The sequence below is a fragment of the Coregonus clupeaformis genome, chromosome 6 (assembly GCF_020615455.1).
Source record: "Coregonus clupeaformis isolate EN_2021a chromosome 6, ASM2061545v1, whole genome shotgun sequence".
NCBI classification, from domain to species: Eukaryota; Metazoa; Chordata; class Actinopteri; order Salmoniformes; family Salmonidae; genus Coregonus; species Coregonus clupeaformis.
In genome coordinates this window covers 39356907-39377671 of record NC_059197.1, presented here as the reverse complement: position 1 = coordinate 39377671, position 20765 = coordinate 39356907, and the positions used below count along the sequence as shown (strand labels likewise).

At 44.7% G+C, this 20765-nt stretch overlaps 1 protein-coding gene across 4 annotated transcripts in view; it reads left to right on the top strand.

Moving 5' to 3' along the window:
• LOC121567914 (LIM domain kinase 1-like) overlaps positions 1 to 20765 on the top strand; it is a 96605-nt gene that overhangs the window by 40893 nt on the left and 34947 nt on the right. The window contains exons 1-2 of one of the 4 annotated variants that reach the window (XM_041878299.2): positions 982 to 1322; positions 18198 to 18336. In XM_041878299.2, coding sequence (XP_041734233.1) covers positions 1225 to 1322; positions 18198 to 18336 — 237 coding nt within the window. In that variant the 5' untranslated portion in view covers positions 982 to 1224. Of the gene's footprint in view, positions 1 to 981; positions 1323 to 18020; positions 18337 to 20765 lie in introns of those variants that run through there. The other 3 variants (XM_041878302.2, XM_045220557.1, XM_041878298.1) reach the window with 3 other exon arrangements.

Genomic DNA, 20765 nt, shown 5'->3' with positions numbered 1-20765 from the left:
CCATATGTTTGGGGAGTCTCCCACATGCCTTTTGGTGAACACCAAACGTTTTGTTTGCTTATTTTTTTCTTTAAGCAATTGCTTTTTTCTGGCAACTCTTCCGTAAAGCCCAGCTCTGTGGAGTGTACGGCTTAAAGTGGTCCTATGGACAGATACTCCCATCTCCGCTGTGGAGCTTTGCAGCTCCTTCAGGGTTATCTTTGGTCTCTTTGTTGCCTCTATGATTAATACCCTCCTTGCCTGGTCCGTGAGTTTTGGTGGGCGGCCCTCTTTTGGCAGGTTTGTTGTGGTGCCATATTCTTTCAATTATTTAATAATGGATTTAATGGTTCTCTGTGGGATGTTTAAAAGTTTTTGATATTGTTTTATAACCCAACCCTGATCTGTATTTCTCCACAACTTTGTCCCTGACCTGTTTGGAGAGCTCCTTGGTCTTCATAGTGCCGCTTGCTTGGTGGTGCCCCTTGCTTAGTGGTGTTGCAGACTCTGGGGCCTTTCATAACAGGTGTATATATACTGAGATCATGTGACAGATCATGTGACACTTAGATTGCACACAGGTGGACTTTATTTAACTAATTATGTGACTTCTGAAGGTAATTGGTTGCACCAGATCTTATTTAGGAGCTTCATAACAAAAGGGATGAATACATATGCACGGACCACTTTTCCGTAATTTTTTTCTTTTTCTTTTTTTGAAACAAGTTATTTATTTAATTCCACTTCACCAATTTGGACTATTTTGTATATGTCCATTACATGAAATCCAAATATAAATCCATTTAAATTACAGGTTGTAATGCAACAAAATAAGAAAAACGCCAAGGGGGATGAATGCTTTTGCAAGGCACTGTAGTTAACTGACTGTGTGAAGCCAGTTGTATTTGACTGAGGGGCCAGCTGTCTGGCAGACAGAGGGATGAAGGGAGGGAAGAGGAGGGAAGGGAAAGGCTATGATGTCACAGGGTCACCACCACTCCCAAAGGAAGCTGGGAGAGTGAGGGCAGGGACAGGAAACACGTGACTAAAAAAGAAAAAAGAGGCCCCAGAATGCAGCTGCAGCGTGAGAGAGAGAGAGAGAGAGAGAGAGCACTAGAGAGAGGGAAAGAGAGAAAGATATTCATGGTTGTGACAGTGCTGCTGTGTGGTGGTGGTGTGGTGGTTTATTAGCGGTAGGTTTCCTCTTTACTCTATAGCCTATCTATTCAATACGCTGCTGTTAAGATGAGCCTGTTTCCTGACTGTCATAGCAAGGCCTTGTCTCTGAAGGGAGACATGTTACGAATGGACCAGCGATACAGGAATCGCATCAAGGGCAAGAAGTAAGTCCTTTTGTTGGATGGCTGTACGTAAAGGCTAGGATGGGAAGTTGTATAGGGCAGATTTGTATGGTCTGTAGTGGACTCGTTGGGGTACTTGGTTCCTCTTGGTTGTAGTTCCTGAACTATGTTCCTGTATTTCTACATCTACTCATTGAAACAACTAGCTTTAAATTCGCAGTTTAATCATGAATACCGTTCACTCGAATAGAGTTGGATGCATTTGCTTTCTGATGGATAAGCGATAGCAGATAGCATGTTGTTAGCATCGCAGGCTAGACAGAAGGGTGGTTTGGGTGGGTCTGTGAAACATGTTAGGCCGTTACAAGTTTCACTTCCTTATTTTTAAACCTTGTTTTCATGTCTGCTTTTCTCACTTTCGTGACCAGAAATATTACAGATGGCTTACTTGAATTTGATAAATGCTTGTTAGGCTATGTGTTTATGAATTTAGACCATGTCTCTACTGTTTGTCCCTTTTATGTGACAGTATGTGTTTACTGGAGTGGTGCTCTATACGATCTCTGTTTGTTTGTCTACCACTCCCAGTGTGCAGAAGTGTACATTGTTGACTGTATTCAGGCTGTCACATTACTGACTCTCCCTCACTCTGCCTGTGTCTCTCTAACTCCCCATGTCTGACTTTGAGCATAACTCCCTTTCCACCCTAAGCATTATTTCCCAGCCTCCCAGCTATGTGACAGTGGCAGTAACTGCTCTGTTTGCAGTGTGTCAGGCCCTATATAGCCCGGGTGCAGTGTACAGAGAATACACCACAGTATGAATAAACTAGATTAGGGATGTAGCGCAGCTTTCAGTGTCGCTGTGATACAGTGCTCCGCCTGTGTTCACTGACTCCAGCTTGCCTCTCTGTTGTATGTTTGTGTATGTGTATGTGCCTTGTGTGAGTAGCCAGATAAGCATGTTATCCAGTGACAGCCAGACCGTCTTAGGGGAAATTGTTCATAATTTATAAATAGCGGGTCCTATAATCACAAAGCTGTGAATGGGTTTGTTGTCTTCCATGGCTTTTGGAGAATACTATGGTGAACTGTAGCTTATGAGTTATGTTTTACATAAAGCAGACTTCATGCTTTCATACATTTTCACACATGTTGTGTAAACACTCTTTAGCGTTGCCACTTTCTCATCATATGCTGCAACATGAATAATACGGGCCAGATTTCTGTATTTTGAAAGTTACATATCTTGAAAACTTGATTGCTGACATGCAAAACATTTTGGGACTATATCAACAATGGACTAATAAAACAAATACCAGAATATAGTTTTAACAAATACCAGAATACAGTTTTTTGGTGGAGTTTTACTTTAATGTGTTAATGAGGTAGGCTAAGTTAGGTGTGGATGGAATGTTCATAATGGTGAGCATTTGCAAGCTGTGTGCAGGAGCTTCCTCATTTAAATCACATCATACGCTCTAATCCAACAGGTGCATTCCTTTTGAAATAGAAATGAATACTCAGAATAGGAGCTGAAACCTGAACAGATCATAAAATGTACAGCTCCAGTACAGTACAATAAATCCCCTTCTAAAAGTTCCTGTGTGACATTGATATTGTAAAGTTATGAAACTATACTTTATGTAAGGTGTCTACTTTAGATGGAACTGAATGCGGTATTGTTTCAGTGATAGTTAACATCAGGAAGTATTGGATGTGTTGTTAGCCACCTTAAAATGGAGGAGAAGAGGCAGGAGATGGGAGGAGTGGAGGGTAGGTGAGAGCAGAGGAGAAGAGAGGATAAGTGAAAGGGTAGCGGAGGAGAGGAGATCACGCATACAGCAGGTGTGTGCATGGGCAGACAGTAACCTGGTTTATACAAAGACGACCAATGTCATCATCAGAGAGGCTGAAGAAATTAAACATCCCATCCTCCTGACAGGATTAAATCTGCCTGACTCTCCCGGCTCACCGGCCTGCTCTGTATTTCATCTCTGTTAGTCATAGAGGAGCAGGAGGAACAGGATGTGGAGATTTGTTAGACAGATGTTGAGTAAAGGATTTCATCTCTGTTATTGGTAGAGGAGCAGGAGGAACAGGATGTGGAGATTTGTTAGACAGATGTTGAGTAAAGGATTTTATCTCTGTTATTGGTAGAGGAGCAGGAGGAACAGGATGTGGAGATTTGTTAGACAGATGTTGAGTAAGGGATTTCATCTCTGTTATTGGTAGAGGAGCAGGAGGAACAGGATGTGGAGATTTGTTAGACATATGTTGAGTAAAGGATTTCATCTCTGTTATTCGTAGAGGAGCAGGAGGAACAGGATGTGGAGATTTGTTAGACAGATGTTGAGTAAAGGATTTCATCTCTGTTATTGGTAGAGGAGCAGGAGGAACAGGATGTGGAGATTTGTTAGACAGATGTTGAGTAAAGGATTTAATCTCTGTTATTGGTAGAGGAGCAGGGGGAACAGGATGTGGAGATTTGTTAGACAGATGTTGAGTAAAGGATTTCATCTCTGTTATTGGTAGAGGAGCAGGAGGAACAGGATGTGGAGATTTGTTAGACAGATGTTGAGTAAAGGATTTCTTCTCTGTTATTGGTAGAGGAGCAGGAAGAACAGGATGTGGAGATTTGTTAGACAGATGTTGAGTAAAGGATTTCTTCTCTGTTATTGGTAGAGGAGCAGGAAGAACAGGATGTGGAGATTTGTTAGACAGATGTTGAGTAAAGGATTTCTTCTCTGTTATTGGTAGAGGAGCAGGAAGAACAGGATGTGGAGATTTGTTAGACAGATGTTGAGTAAAGGATTTCATCTCTGTTATTGGTAGAGGAGTAGGAGGAACAGGATGTGGAGATTTTTTAGACAGATGTTGAGTAAAGGATTTCTTCTCTGTTATTGGTAGAGGAGCAGGAGGAACAGGATGTGGAGATTTGTTAGACAGATGTTGAGTAAAGGATTTCATCTCTGTTATTGGTAGAGGAGCAGAAGGAACAGGATGTGGAGATTTGTTAGACATATGTTGAGTAAAGGAGGAAGGGGAATGTCTCTTAAAGGGGGGACACTGGGTCCTTCTCTTTTCTCCTCCCTCCTTCCCCTCTTTCCTCTCCTCCTCTTCCTCTTCATCCTCCATCACTCTATCACCATTTTCTTTCCTCTCTTCATCCTCATCCTCTATCACTCTTTCTCTCTTCCTCCTCTGCCATTACTCTCTATGTCATCCTTTTCTCTAGTTATCCTTGAGGAGCTTGTAGAGGTCAGAGACACCGTCTGTTTCCTTTCTCTGGCTTTGCCCACCTGAATATATTATATTAGTCCAGAGCAAATTTCAAATGAATGCTTTGGTTAGCTTTTGATTTATCTCCTAGCCCAGGCCTAGCTTGCCCCACAGTTCTTATCTAGTTGGCCAATGGCTAGGTTTGGCAGTTGCAGTTGGCTATTCTTAGGGCTGGTTATGGCTATGGCTCAGGGCTAGCTTGCCCGAAAGCTCCTTATAAAATGATTGACTTCAGGAATTAATCTGGTTTGTGGATTTAGAGATTATAGAAAAAATTGTTCTCATGTCATCAAGTGCTGCCAGGTTTATTTTCCCCCCGTTTTTAGACTGAGGTCAGTGACTGACACTGTGTCTCTGTTCTGTCTCCAGAACCAAGAACACACAGTTCAGTTTAATTAAGTATTTTTGTAGACCGACTGTAACTTTCCATTGTTAATCTGAGAAGATGACATTTGCAAAGGAAAACGGAGTCTGTCTGTACATGTAGGTCCTTTCTTTTGATGAAAATGCCACTCCCAAGCTTTAAACTTTTGGCCTTATAATACAAGCCTTTTATCAGACTTCTAGAAATTATATTTCACCTCCCTTATCTCAGTGTTATAGATATAGAATATATTCACTATTTCAACTCCTACACTTTTTCATACACTGTACCAGTTATATCAGTCTAACAGTGTCCAACATCCAGGACTCAACATATTTGTATGCTGAACTGAATAGATAAATAGATTTTATTTGACAATTTAAAAACACAATTCTAGCAGCACAAGTAGATACATTGTATTTTAAATCCTTGAGGATAAAACAAAAAGTTGTAAATCTTCTATGCATTGTGGTCCTCTGAACAGCGACTATTCACTGATGCTAGGACAGAACCAGAGGCCAATGTTTTTGGCCCCTGATAGTCTCCATCACTCATGTCTTGTTTTGCCCGTGGTCGTGGAACATTGGAGAATGAACGGCCATTCTCTTTTTCCAGACCAGTCCAGTCTGCCCCAGACAGACAGAATGTGCATAGATAGCCGTGCTGAAAGCCAGTCAGAGACAGAGCTTAGCGAGCACAAAGGAAACTGGCTCCATCTACACTATTCACCTCCAGCCTCCACGCTATTCACCCCCCAGCACACAGACACCACACGGCTCAACAAAGCTCCGTTACCTGCAATGCCCCTGCTCAATAGACCAATAGACTGCCGGTGCTACAACAAAAACTGTTCCCCATTGACAAAAGCTACCGGGCGTTCAGCAGCCATCTTAGAACTCAACCCAGCCAACCACTGTGTTTTTTCCACCACATAAAAATGCACAGATTAGCTTTTCCCTGATCTTTTTGTTCTTGAGAGCTGGGATGGCTGACACAGGGATGGCTGAGCCCGGCACTGAGGGGGTTAATGTCGGATCTTTGCTGAGCTTGCAATTGCAGGGGAGGGCTCGACCTGCGTCTTATTGGCTATGGGATTTCCTGGGAGGATTTGAAAACACCCAATGGGGAGGGGCCACTGAGAGGATTAGGTCATGCTTTTTCTGTGAGGGGAGTGACATCATGGTCTGGGAACTACTCTGCCCTGGGGTGAAGGGGGGTCTGGGGAGAAGGCAACGAAGGAATGATAAAAAAAGAGGGGAATGATAAGGGGGTGCAGAGAGTGGGCGGTTGGTTTGGATTGTGATGAATGTCTCTCATTTTGTTGGTTGTCGCCCTTGTGTGGGTTGCTCTCTCTCTCTCTCTCTCTCTCTCTCTCTCTCTCTGCTCCAATAATGCTCATCCTTACCTCACTACACATCCTTATACTGGTTAGTAGTAGGGAAACCCTTACATCCATCCTAACCATCTCACTGTAGAATCTACTCTCTTCCCAGCTTTCAAATATTGCTGAAATTATGTTATTATCAGAACTGGTTGTAATCTGTAAGAACGTCATCAAAAAAATTGTTTTTCCTTTTCCCTGTCTGGTTGGAAAGATTTAACATTTTATTTTGTTCTGCTGAGGAAGATTTGTAGGAAAACTTGGCCCCCTGCCAGGAGTTCCCCCCTCTATCCCTGTCTCAGTATTCCCTTCCAGTGGGAAAGTTACTGGCTTGTTGACAAGATGCGAACAGGAGAGGGGTCTCCCTGGTCTCCCTGACGCTGTCATTTCCTCATCTTGTTTTCCATTACATACTCTGTCGCTCTCTCTTTCTCTCTCTGTATCTCTTTCTCTCTCTCTCTCTCTCTCTCTCTCTCTCGTCTCTCTCTCTCTCTCTCTCTCTCTCTCTCTCTCTCTCTCTCTCTCATCTCTCTCTCGCTCTCTATTTCTTCTCTGCATTTCTCCTCTGCCCTCTTCTCGATCCCCCCCCTTCTCTACACCCACCTGCCCTCACTCTTTCGCTCTCATTCTTTCTCTTTCTCTCACCCTCTCTCCCCCCTCTCATTAGACATAGGTCATATTTTCTCATAGTCACATGTTTGGTGTGGGTTGCAGTCTTGCCGGCAATACCCACTCATGACATAGGTCATATTTTCTCATAGTCACATGCTTGGTGTGGGTTGTAGTCTTGCCGGCAATACCCACTCACAACAACAGCAAGCACTGTAAGTAATATAGACACAAATTACATTTTAGATACTAGTCAGGCCGACTGATTAAAAACAAATTGTAATTTGTTTATAAAATACATCAGAATTCAATAGACATGCTAACAAATTAATCATGTTGTCTCATTTCTTTAGTGCAATTTATTGCTGGTTCGACTGTGGATTGTGGAATATTGATTTATTGACGGTAAGGTTTACTGTATGTCTGACATCTTTTAGATGTATGGAATTGGACTGGCCTTTTGGATTGGACAGATGATGGATCATTGGACTCGCAAAATAGATTATTCTGTGTTTGTGCGTGTGTGTCTCTGTGTATCTGTGTGAGAGAGAGATGGGAGGCTACATGTGTGGCACATGATTTCTTGCGCTTTTCGTAATGCTGCATCATAAAAAATATTTCAACATTAAAATCTGTCAACACCTTGTTGGAGATTCTCTCCTCTCGTCCTCTCCTCCCCTGCCCAGTACAGAGCCCTTCCTGTAGACATGACCCACTTCCTTCAGAGGCGTCTCTGCCCACGTCATACCATGACCTCTGTCATCCAGACAGAGAGAGAATGACCAGACTGACATTTTGAAGAGTCCCACCAGAAAGTCAGATTGTTAAACAGACAATGCCTTTTAGGTTAGGGTGAAGATTCTCTAGTTTGCACGGTTGACTCGTGCAAACTAGAGAATGGGCAAGTTGCAGCGGAGGGTGCAGAGCTGGTGGCCGGGGTAAGGGTAGCCAGGTGGAAAGCATGTGGTGTCCAGGGCACAGCTGGGGGCTGAGGGGGGTCTGTAGCAAGCGGCAACAGTGAGAGACTTATTTCTGGAAAGGTGGATTTTTAGAAGTAGAAGCTCAAACTGTTTGGGCACAGACCTGGATAGTATGATAGAGCTCTGCAGGCTATCTCTACAGTAGATTGCAACTCCGCCCCCTTTGGCTGTTCTATCTAGACGGAAAATGTTGTAATTCGGGATGGACATTTCTGAATTTCTGGTGGCCTTCCTAAGCCAGGATTCAGACACTGCTAGAACATCAGGGTTGGCAGAGTGTGCTAACGTAGTGAATAACTCAAACTTGGGGAGGAGGCTTCTGTTGTTGACATGCAAGAAACCAAGGCTTTTACGGTTATAGAAGTCAACAAATGATAGCGCCTGGAGAGTAGGAGCGATACTGGGGGCTACAGGGCCTGGGACCAGAGGAACAGAGGAGGAATAGTGGGTACAGAGAGTCAATGCACTGAGCATCTGTAACTAGGGGGGGGGGCATGGGCAAGTTGCAGCGGAGGGTGCAGAGCTGGTGGCCGGGGTAAGGGTAGCCAGGTGGAAAGCATGTGGTGTCCAGGGCACAGCTGGGGGCTGAGGGGGGGCTGTAGCAAGCGGCAACAGTGAGAGACTTATTTCTGGAAAGTTGGATTTTTAGAAGTAGAAGCTCAAACTGTTTGGGCACAGACCTGGATAGTATGATAGAGCTCTGCAGGCTATCTCTACAGTAGATTGCAACTCCGCCCCCTTTGGCAGTTCTATCTAGACGGAAAATGTTGTAATTCGGGATGGACATTTCTGAATTTCTGGTGGCCTTCCTAAGCCAGGATTCAGACACTGCTAGAACATCAGGGTTGGCAGAGTGTGCTAACGTAGTGAATAACTCAAACTTGGGGAGGAGGCTTCTGATGTTGACATGCAAGAAACCAAGGCTTTTACGGTTATAGAAGTCAACAAATGATAGCGCCTGGAGAGTAGGAGCGATACTGGGGGCTACAGGGCCTGGGACCAGAGGAACAGAGGAGGAATAGAATAAGGATACGGCTAAAGGCTTTAAGAACTGGTCTTCTAGTGCGTTGGGTACAGAGAATAAGAGGGGCAGATTTCCGGGCGTTGTAGAATAGATTCAGGGCATTATGTACAGACAAGGATATGGAAGGATATGAGTACAGTGGAGGTACACCTAAGCATTGGGTAACGAAGAAAGAGGTAGCATCACTGGAGGCACCGATTGAGCCGGTCTCCGCGTGTATGGGGGGTGGGACAAAGGAGCTCTCTGAGGCTGGTTGAGCGGGACTGGGGGCTTACAGTGAAATGGTACAATAAGAACTAGCCCAAACAGCAATAGGCTAGGCATATTGACATGGGAGAGAGGCAAAACGCAATCACGTGTTATTCGAGAGGGCTAAGACAACAACTGGTAATGGCGACGAAAGTAAACAGATAAACAGAATAGGGTACCGTGTAAAGCAACAGTCCAGCAGGCATCAGCTGTGTAGCTGAGTGATCATAAGGTCCAGTGAACAGCAATAGGTAAGTCCGGGAGCAGTTCGTAGGCTGCTACAGCACAGGCGAGCAGGAGGCACGGCTGTTGTTTGCGCGTGCTAGCGGGCCGGGGCTAGCAGATGGATCTTCGTGGTCGTCGCAACGGGAAGTCTGTTGAAACCACATCAGACGATTACGTTGGTAGACCATTCGTGATGGATCGGCGGGGCTCCATGTCGACACTAGGAGGTCCCGCCCGGTTGACAGAGAGGTAGATAGCCGGGAGATGGGCCTGGCTCGAGGCTAGCTCAAGGCTAACTGGTGCATCGGGACAGTGGTGAATTAGCCAACAACAGCCATTCGGTTGCAGCTAGCTAGTTGCGATGATCCGGTGTTAAGGTCCAGTGATTCAGTGATTCCAGCAGATAATCCGATATGCTCTGGGTCGACAGCACGCTGTGCAGACTGGCCGATAATTGTCCAGGCTAGAACTGGCTGGTAGGTAGTGCAGGCCACGGACAGTGGTGAAGACCGCTAACGGTGGCTAATAGTAAGTAGCTAGTTAGCTGGCTAGCTGGCTAGTTTCAGCCGTAGGTTCTTGATAAAAATAAAGAAATAATAGAATGCGTTCTACATTGGGTGAGGCGGGTTGCAGGAAAGTATATTTAGTTAAAGGATGGAAAGTGAGATAGAGAAATATATATGAAAAAAAGACAAAAAACAAAAAAACTGGCTATTTACACGAGGACACAACAGAATACATGACCACACTGCTACGCCATCTTGTGTCTGTCCCCTGGGGAACTGGGGAAACCACAGAGGTCTGTGTGTCTACTCAGTCTGAAACTTTTGTGGGTGGGCTTGTATTACTATCCTCGTGGCTAATGGAAATCCCCAGAAGTCCCCACAAGGATAGTAAAATATTGAACATTCTCCCTCATGGGACATTTCCCACGAGGACATTATATTTTAAGCTTAGGGGTTACGTTTAAGGTTAGGGTTAGAATTAGGGTTAGGTTTAGGGTTAGGTTTAGGGTTAGGGTTAGGGTTAGGGTTAGGGTTAAGGTTAGGGTAAGGTTTAGGGTTGGGGTTAGGGAAAATATGATTTTGAATGGAAATTAATTTTAGGCCCCCACAAGGATAGTAAACATATGCTGTGTGTGTGTGACTCCTCCTGATCAATACCTCTATCTGTAGCTAAATCAAAGAGTGACCTACTGTAGTGACAGGTCAAATTGACATCATTTTATTAATGTAAACAAACCCATTTATTATATTCATTCATCTTTTGCTTTGATATCCATTTAAAATCATTGGCAGTAGTTGATCTTGGTCAGATATTGACCTGGGTCAAGTAGTTTACATGGTAAATAAGCAGGCATAAGCAACATAAGCTAGTCGCTTAGGGCTCCTGGCTGCTAGGGGGCCCCTGACCCAATTATTGCAACAACAAAAAGGGAACTCAGTCAGGGTCGCAACTTACTTATTTAGAGTAAGAATAGTAAAATACACCAGGTGCAATTTCTAAATTGGGTTGCGCATCAGCAGTGTTTCTCTTGTTATGTCAAGAGAAATTAGCCATGTACACTACCGTTCAAAAGTTTGGGGTCACTTAGAAATGTCCTTGTTTTCTAAAGAAAACAATAACATCAGATTGAGCAGAAATACAATGTAGACATTGTTAATGTTGTAAATGACTATTGTAGCTGGAAACGGCAGATTTTTTATGGAATATCTACATAGGCGTACAGAGGCCCATTATCAACAACCATCATTCCTGTGTTCCAATGGCACGTTGTGTTTGCTAATCCAAGTTTATCATTTTAAAAGGCTAATTGATCATTAGAAAACCTTTTTGCAATTATGTTAGCACAGCTGAAAACTGTTGTGCTGATTAAATAAGCAATAAAACTGGCCTTATTGAGACTAGTTGAGTATCTGGAGCATCAGCAATTGTGGGTTCGATTACAGGCTCATAATGGCCAGAAACAAAGAACTTTCTTCTGAAACTCATCAGTCTATTCTTGTTCTGAGAAATTAAGGCTATTCCATGCGAGAAATTGCCAAGAAACTGAAGATCTCGTACAGCGATGTGTACTACTCCCTTCACAGAACAGCACAAACTAGCTCTAACCTGAATAGAAAGAGGAGTGGGAGGCCCCGGTGCACAACTGAGCAAGAGGACAAATACATTAGAGTGTCTAGTTTGAGAAACAGACGCCTCACAGGTCCTCAACTGGCAGCTTTGTTAAATAGTACCCGCAAAACACCAGTCTCAACATCAACAGTGAAGAGGTGACTCCAGGATGCTGACCTTCTAGGCAGAGTTGCAAAGAAAAAGCCATATCTCAGACTGGCCAATAAAAAGAAAAGATTAAGATGGGCAAAATAACACAGACACTGGACAGAGGAAGATTGGAAAGAAGTGTTATGGACAGACGAATCAAAGTTTGAGGTGTTCGGATCACAAAGAAGAACATTTGTGAGACGCAGACAAAATGAAAAGATGCTGGAGGAGTGCTTGATGCCATCTGTCAAGCATGGTGGAGGCAATGTGATGGTCTGGGGGTGCTTTGGTAGTGGTAAAGTGGGAGATTTGTACAGGGTAAAAGGGATCTTGAAGAAGGAAGGCTATCACTCCATTTTGCAACGCCATGCCATACCCTGTGGACGGCACTTGATTGGAGCCAATTTCCTCCTACAACAGAACAATGACCCAAAGCACAGCTCCAAACTATGCAATAACTATTTAGGGAAGAAGCAGTCAGCTGGTATTCTGTCTATAATGGAGTGGCCAGCACAGTCACCGGATCTCAACCCTATTGAGCTGTTGTGGGAGCAGCTTGACCGTTTGGTACCTAAGTGCCCATCAAGCCAATCCAACTTGTGGGAGGTGCTTCAGGAAGCATGGGGTGAAATCTCTTCAGATTACCTCAACAAATTGACATTTAGAATGCCAAAGGTCTGCAAGGCTGTAATTGCTGCAAATGGAGGATTCTTTGACGAAAGCAAAGTTTGAAGGACACAATTATTATTTCTATTAAAAATCATTATTTCTAACCTTGTCAATGACTACATTTCCTATGCATTTTGCTATATTTCCTATTCAAACTCATTTCATGTATGTTTTCATGGAAAACAAGGACATTTCTAAGTGACCCCAAACTTTTGAATGTGCAGAATTGCAGAAAATTAGCTTTAAAACTGAAAAAGAATCCTCTCTGCCCCATGGCAAAATGAGTAGAATTGCTTTAATGTTTTTTACTAAATTGCTACGTTTTCCTTCCACCCTATGGAAAAATGTGTAGAATTGCAGGAAATGAACTTTTAAAATGATTATTTTTCTCTCTGCCGTCAAGAGAGGGGCCACTAAAAGGTTTTGCCATGTGGTGACAAATCTCACTTAGGGCCCCCAAAAGGCTAGAGCCTGTAAATAACATACAGGCAGTTCAAAGATAATTACAGAATACAAACATCAGGCTAATGAGATCATCTCTGAATCTAATATCTCTACATAAGAGCATCACTGTGATCATAGAGTCAATGCTACGCAACAATTTAGGCGAACTATGTTGATTACACAGAGTGTTTTACATATCAATTTTTATATACAGTATATCTAAAGTGAATGGATGATGTGAAAAGTTAATTTTCTTCTCACTTTCTCCATGAATCCAGTGTTTTGGTCAAACAGTTGTCTCTGTATGAATACAGTGTTTCGACCAGTCTGTCTGTCTCTGTCTGCCTGTCTCTATGTGAGTGGTGATTTAATATGACATGGGTATCTCTGGGGCTGGGGGTCAAGGAGAATGCATTTTATTACAAGGCACTTTGGCTGATTCCATTTGGGAATAGAGGGGTGAAAGAGGGGTCTCCAGATTTTGTGACCCCCTCCACCTCTCCTCTCCCCCCTTCTTTGGATGTTTCTATTCTCCTAGGTGGTTGCAGCTGGGTGTCTGGCATCTCAGAATCTGGGATCTTTCCTAGTTGCTTGTCTGTTTGCTTGTGGAACAGTCATTTGTCAGCCTCCTGTTCATCTCTCTTTCTATCCTTCCACTTCTACCTCAGCTCATCCCTCCTTTCACTGCCTCTCTCTCTCTCTCTCTCTCTCTCTCTCTCTCTCTCTCTCTCTCCCACCCTCTCTCTCTCTCTCCCTCTCCCTCTCTCCCCTCCGGCCCTGATAACAGAGCCCTGGGGACCTGTCACTCAAAGCTCATCTCATCAAGTAAAAACCCATCTATCCCTTTCCTTCCATCCTTTTGGCATAGCTCATCTCCCTGCCTCTGCCTTCCTCTTTCTCTACGTCCTTTAAGCATTGCGCCTCCTGTCCCTGTCCCAACATATCCTTTCCTTCTCCTATCTCTTTCAGCAGAGCTAAACCTCTTTTCTCTCTCATCTCTCATCTCCTCTGCTTAACTCCAACCGTACACTTCCAACAGCATGTCCTCCCCTCCTCTCTTATCTCTCTTATCTCTTTTCTCTCTCTCAATGCTTTCAGCGAACCCTGCACTTAGCTAACCCTGTGCTGTGTGGGCAAGAAAAAAGCATGACCATTTGATATGAATAGATATGAGGACTTCCTTGTAGTTCATATCAGTATCATATCCAGTAAACACTTTTCTCTGTAACCATTCCTGTGGTTCAGATCATCATTTTGTCTCAGAATATTTTGGTTATGTGTATCTGACATGAAGCCCTTAATCTCATTCTGGTCTTCACCAGAGACCATTATGCATTACTCATCTCACGTTATCATGTCTATATTTACCATTGTGTTTTCTCTGTGGTGGATGGTGGGCCACTTGGCTTGTTCAGCCTGTTCATATTCAACATGTAGATACACTATATATACAAAAGTATGTGAACACCCCTTCAAGTTAGGGGATTTGGCTATTTCAGCCACACCCGTTGCTGACAGGTGTATAAAATCGAGCACACAGCCATGCAATCTCCATAGACAAACATTGGCAGTAGAATGGCGTTCTCTGGAGTGATGAATCACGCTTCACCATCTGGCAGTCCAATAAACAAATCTGGATTTGGTGGATGCCAGGAGAACGCTACCAGTCCGAATGCATAGTGCCAACTGTAAAGTTTGGTGGAGGAAGAATAATGGTCTGAGGCTGTTTTTCATGGTTCAGGCTAGGCCCCTTAGTTCCAGTGAAGGGAAACCTTAACGCTACAGCATACAATGACATTCTAGACGATTCTGTGCTTCCAATTTTGTGGCCACAGTTTGGGGAAGGCCATTTTCTGTTTAAGCATGACAATGCCCCCGTGCACAAAACAAGGTCCATACAGAAATGGTTTGTCAAGATCGGTGTGGAAGAACTTGACTGGCCTGCACAGAGCCCTGACCTCAACCCCATCGAACACCTTTGGGATGAATTGGAATGCCGACTGCGAGTCAGGCCTAATCGCCCAACATAAGTGCCCGACCTCACTAATGCTCTTGTGGCTGAATGGAAGCAAGTCCCCGCAGCAATGTTCCAACATCTAGTGGAAAACCTTCCCAGAAGAGTGGAGGCTGTTATAGCAGCAAAGGGGGGACCAACTCCATATTAATGCCCATGATTTTGGAATGAGATGTCCATACTTTTGGTCATGTAGTATATGTGCCCCCCACTTCTAAAACCAAAGTTGCGCCCCTGGTGTATAAGAAGTAGTATTACTGAACTCAGGGCAAGCTTAGTCATCCAGCGGGGTATTTGGTGCAATTGGTAAGAGAGTCTCCCTCTGAGTCTTTCAAACTGTTAATCCTCTTATGTGCCCCCTGTAACGCAAACACGCGCACGCACGCACGCACGCACGCACGCACGCACGCACACACACACTCACACACACACACACACACACACACACACACACACACACACACACAGGCATGGACGTGCACACACACACACACACACACACACACACAGGCACAAATCCACCAAAGGTCGCTCCAGACAGACCCTGTCAAAGGTTATCCCACAGGCACATTCACTCACACTTTTACTCGCATGTAATCCTACTACTATTGCCTGCTACTGTGGGTAACAAAAAATTATATTCAGAGAACTAACTGTTTAGTCATATTCATATGGTTTTCTGCTAGAGTACAGTTCAGCGCTACATGCCCTTCCCTGATAAGGTGACTTCAGCTTGGATTTAGCTCGAGAGCATTGAAGCCCTGTGTGGACTGATGTGCCTGTGTGTGTAGAGCAGGCCCAGGTATGACTTTGACTCTGCAGGAGGCTGCAGGGACTCTGCAGTGGAGAGGGGGAGGTGTAGCTGGAAGACAGGACTGCTGACTAGGTAGAGTAGTGTGGCTGTGATTGTCCTCTGACTACCCTTGACCCATGTATGCCTCCTATCATCACACCACATGCTCAGCATACTGCATGCAGCAGGATCAGGGTGTAGTAGTGGGAGCTCTGTCTTTGACCGTTACACTCAGATGTTCACTATGTGTGCACATTCCAGAAAGAGGGAGGTTTAGTGTGTGTAAATGTCAGTGTGTGTAAATTGAGTGTCTGTGTGTGTTTCTGCAGGGGTGCATGCGTGTGTGTTCTGGCTAGACTTAAAGAAGACTGATGATAACCACAGAAACCCATGGGAATTGATCTGCCCACTCCTCCAGTGCCTGCTCAATCTGTTCCACTCACTTTCCCCCCTTCATCCTCTACCTACCCTTTACCCTTTACCCTTTACCCCTTTACCCTTTACCCCTTACCCCTTACCCCTTACCCCAATGCCCCTATGCCCTCATCCCCACTCCCCTTCTGTCCCCGTCCCCATCTCCCTCTCCCTAGGCCTCCCTCCCCACAGTCCCCATGCCCCTAAACTGAATCTGTTAACATTACACCCCATACCCTTACCCCACTGCCCCATCCCTTTTCCCCTCCTAGGCCTCTGGTCTGGATGTACTGTAGGCCAGCAGAGAGTCAGCAGATGGGGATTGATGACCAACAGTCCCCCTGACTCCCCCAGGTCTGTTTCTATTGATCCCTGGCTGTCTGGCAGAGGAAGGCCAGAGAGGAGACAAGGGACCAGGAAGGCTGATGGACGTGTGTGTGTGTCTGTTTGTTAGAGGAGGCTGGTGGAAGGAGCTATAGGAGGACGGAGTCATTATAATGACTGGAATGGAATCAATGGAACGGAGTCAAACACGTTGTTTCCATGTGTTTTATGTGTTTGATACCGTTCCATTGATTCCATTCCATTCATTACAATGAACCCGTCCTCCTATAGTTCCTAACATCAGCCTCCTCTGGTATGTGTGTGTTGTCTTTGTTGTCATCTTCTCTCCCCTTCACTCCTCAGTCCTCACCCTGTCTATCAGCCAATGATCTCTATCTGCCTGACATCACTACCCAATCATTCAGCTCTGTCCTGTTCTCTCCTCTTCTCTCCCTAAGAGAGATATACTGACAGCGGTAGGTCCATTCCTTAAGATCTCCACATGCAGATAGCCCCTTATATCTATGATCAAATTAAGCAATAAGGCCTGAGGGGGTGTGGTAAATGGGCAATATACCATGGCTAAGGGCCTGGATACAGCCCTTAGCCGTAGTATATTGGCCATATACTTCAAACTCCCAAGGTGCCTTATTGGTATTATAAACTGGTTACCAACGTAATTAGAGCAGTAAAAATTAATGTTTTGTCATACCTGTGGTATACGGTCTGATATACCACGGCTGTCAGCCAATCAGCATTCAGGGCTTGAACCACCCAGTTTATAAATGTGGTTATATATATGTGTGTGTGTGTGCTTGTGTGTGTGAAACTAGTTGTGTGGATCAAAAGCCACTGGAGTAACAACCATGTTGTTATAGTTGGATGTTGTGTTTGGACAGCATTGACATGTGTAGGTGTCTGTCATCACATCCTTGTTGTTTCATCACCTATATTAGTCACAATGTTGGGTTTGTCTGTGATCTCACTTTGGTATAACACGTAATGTATGTGGGAGTGTTGCTTTAGTCTTAGTGGTAAAGGAAATTTAACTTTTATCACTTTCAGATCTCTGATGCGTTATCTGTTGCATTACCTTCAGTAAGACATGTCAGTGGTTTAAATGGGCTAAAATCAGTGGGGAACCCTGAGGGAGAAGGCCTAAGGATATATAAAATTTTTATATATTTCTTTTAAATAAAATGTGGTTTTAATTTCAACTTAATCTTTTTGATAATTTTTATGCTCTTCTAATTGTATCTCTTCAGTTTATGTTGGAAAGAGAAAAAATATCCTACCACGATTTCTTTGGTGGTCTCTGGGTAGAAAAATCTAGCTAGCTCAGCCAGCCTTTGGCTAAGCCTTCAGAAGCCGTATTAGAGCAGAAATGTAGAGTGACAGTGGAATGAACCAATCACATTTGAAGACCTAGACATGTCACTACTGATGAGCCAATAGTGAGCAGTAGCCTAGTTTTCCCGTGCTTTTGTTGTAGTCTGTGTGACAATGGCGGCAACTGTAGCAGGTGTTATTGAGGAGGATGTGGTGGCTAATTTGTTAGCATTGCAATTTTCAAGACTAACTTTCAACGAGAAGTTAAATGTTGTGAAGAGGGGGAGGCCAAATCCAGCATTGCCAGGATTGGTGCAACAAAGAAAGAACTTTGAAAGGCATTTTCAAGCTAACAATTATGAGCGCTATCCATAGATGACTGGGTGTGAGCCAACCAAGAAGGTGTAGTGCTGGGATTGTCTACTCTTCAGCAACGACAAGACGTCAACCTGGGCCAGTACTGGTTTCAAATACCTAGCCAGTTTTATGAAGTCAGCTCTGCCTAATAAACTTACAAACATGCTCATAATTCCTCTCGCTCTCCTTGTTCAGATGCTGTGAGTGCAGTGCCTCCCTGTCCCACTGGTACTATGAGAAGGAGGGCCGGCTCTTCTGCAAGAAGGATTACTGGGCCAAGTTCGGAGAGCTGTGCCATGGATGCAACGACCCCATCACCACCGGCCTGATCATGGTAAGATAGTCTTCAGCCACAAACAGCACAGTAACTAGATCCTCCTGACTACAGTACTAGGGATCCCTCTCCTCTCTGTCTACACCAGTCAATCTCTCCAATCAGCCACAGACTTGATACGACACTCCTGTTACAGTCTGTCGGATATGGTTTCCCCAACAACATCCACACAGAAACACTGGTCTCCACTTTACAGTACCTGTAATTAGACAGTATGCTTTACACATCACTGTAAGCTTTCCAGGGAGAGGCATTAACTGTTGTTTAAGTAAAGAGAACAGTCTGAGAGGAGAGGTGGTGAAAGGACATGTGGGTCAGTGGAGGATGGACATATGATCTGCCCTTCTCTGATAAGGGGTGTTGGGTTGGTGTGGAATGGATTGAATAACTTCACTAGTCACTAGAGCAGGGGTCAGCAACCAGACAGACAATATTAAAGCTTCCGCCAAGAGTACTTGGAAATATGTCAAAGTCTACATTGTGAAAAAGACATGCCTGTCTGCTTTGCATAAAGAGCAGATAAAAACGTGAGTGTAGCCTGTGAGAAATAATGTTAATTGTGCGGTAACCATTTGCATTCTCCCCAGCCCTCTGCAGTGCAAACTCAGTAATGAACCACCCACCCAGTGGAGGCCAGCAGAGTCCTAAGTGAATCAGAGATGGGAGCTAGCGCTCACCCTGCCCTGCTACCCGCTACCCATTTCCCAGAGTCCTCTACAGGGCCAAATGTATCACTCACATTCCCCTTACAGTGCACAGACACCAGCTATTGATTGATGTCCAACCGCGGTTCAGTCCAACCAAGACGGTCAGGCAATCAAGTTACCACAAAGATGTCAGACCAATGGTGTTATAGACGGACGGACCCACTGACCAGCCGGAGTGAACGGCATACAAGGTCAACTTCCTCTGCTACTTTTCATCCCCTGCGGCCTGGACGTGTGGCGTGATGCAGTCCAATCCCACACCACCCACCCTTGGCATCAGGCCAACTAAACAGGGAAGACTGCATTTCGTCAGCCCACAAAAAGCATCCTCTGAAAGAGGGTAGTGTTTTGGTTGTTGGAGCCGGGACAGAGAAAGCACTCTAAAACAGTGTGATGCAATGTGGGTATGACTCACAGTCTGCCTGCTCATTGAAATGTTAAATTGATTAGGTCGTTTTGGTAGGAGAAGAGAACGGAATGAATAGAGACATTTCTCACCACGTCACTGTGCCTCTGCTTTCGATGAGTCCAGAGCCTCAGATCGATGTAAGCACCCATAATGCCTGATTCAACCACTGTTAGGATTTGTGAGCCAGTGCCACACATCGTACAGACAAGATTATATGGCCGACTTGTACATTTTCAAGAAGCTTAACACTTGAACTTACATCTGTATTTAAGCCCTATCCTCTGACAACTATGATCACAGAATCCTCATCATGTAGGCTGAGCTCAAGTCATTTCACAGATGAAACTCTTTCCTGTGTTCCCAATATTTCCCTCCCCCCTCTCTCTCGCTCCCCCTCTCCCCCCCACCTCTTTCTCTCTCTCTCTCTCTCTCTCTCTCTCTCTCTCTCTCTCTCTCTCTCTCTCTCTCTCTCTCTCTCGCTCTCTCCCCCTCTCTCCCCCCCACCTCTCTCTCTCTATCTCTCTCTCAGTTTTCCTCATTGACATCTACAGCCTTGAGTAGATGAGTGGTCAGAGTTACAGGCCATTTAATTTTAACGCCTGTTCTGTTCAAGGTGATTTATGACTTGGACACAGAACCAAGTGCAGTAATTGAATCCACTGTCCTGCTGCCTCCCTCCCCGTTGCCTCCCTCTCTACTGCCTCCCTGCTGCCTCCCTCCCCGTTGCCTCCCTCTCTACTGCCTCCCTGCTGCCTCCCTCACCGTTGCCTCCCTCTCTACTGCCTCCCTGCTGCCTCCCTCCCTCCCCGTTGCCTCCCTCTCTACTGCCTCCCTGCTCCCTCCCTCCCCGTTGCCTCCCTCTCTACTGCCTCCCTGCTGCCTCCCTGCCTTCTGCCTCCCTCAGTGCTGACTTCAGAAGAACCTCAGAGTTGGTGTTTTTTGTACATTAGTTAACAGTAGAGAAATGAGCTGTTTCTCAAACAGCTTAGTTTAATTCCTTCCACTCTGGTATAGTGTTGCAGTGTTTGGTGAGAGTGGGTAGGCTATGTCCCTGCAGATATTCAAACGGGGTCTCCATGACCCCAAGGCAAGCATGCCAACCACAACCCCAAGATAATTAACTCCCCTGGGTGGTTAATAATGCATTTGAAGGCCAGGGTCATTTCAGTATTGTTATCAGTGGATGGATATTGGGAAATAAACATATTTTCAAGATACTTTACAGTACATGATATGTCCCTCCCTTTCACGGACAATCCCCATTTAGCTACTTCTTATAACAACTCCCACTGGTGTGAGACAGCACATTGTTT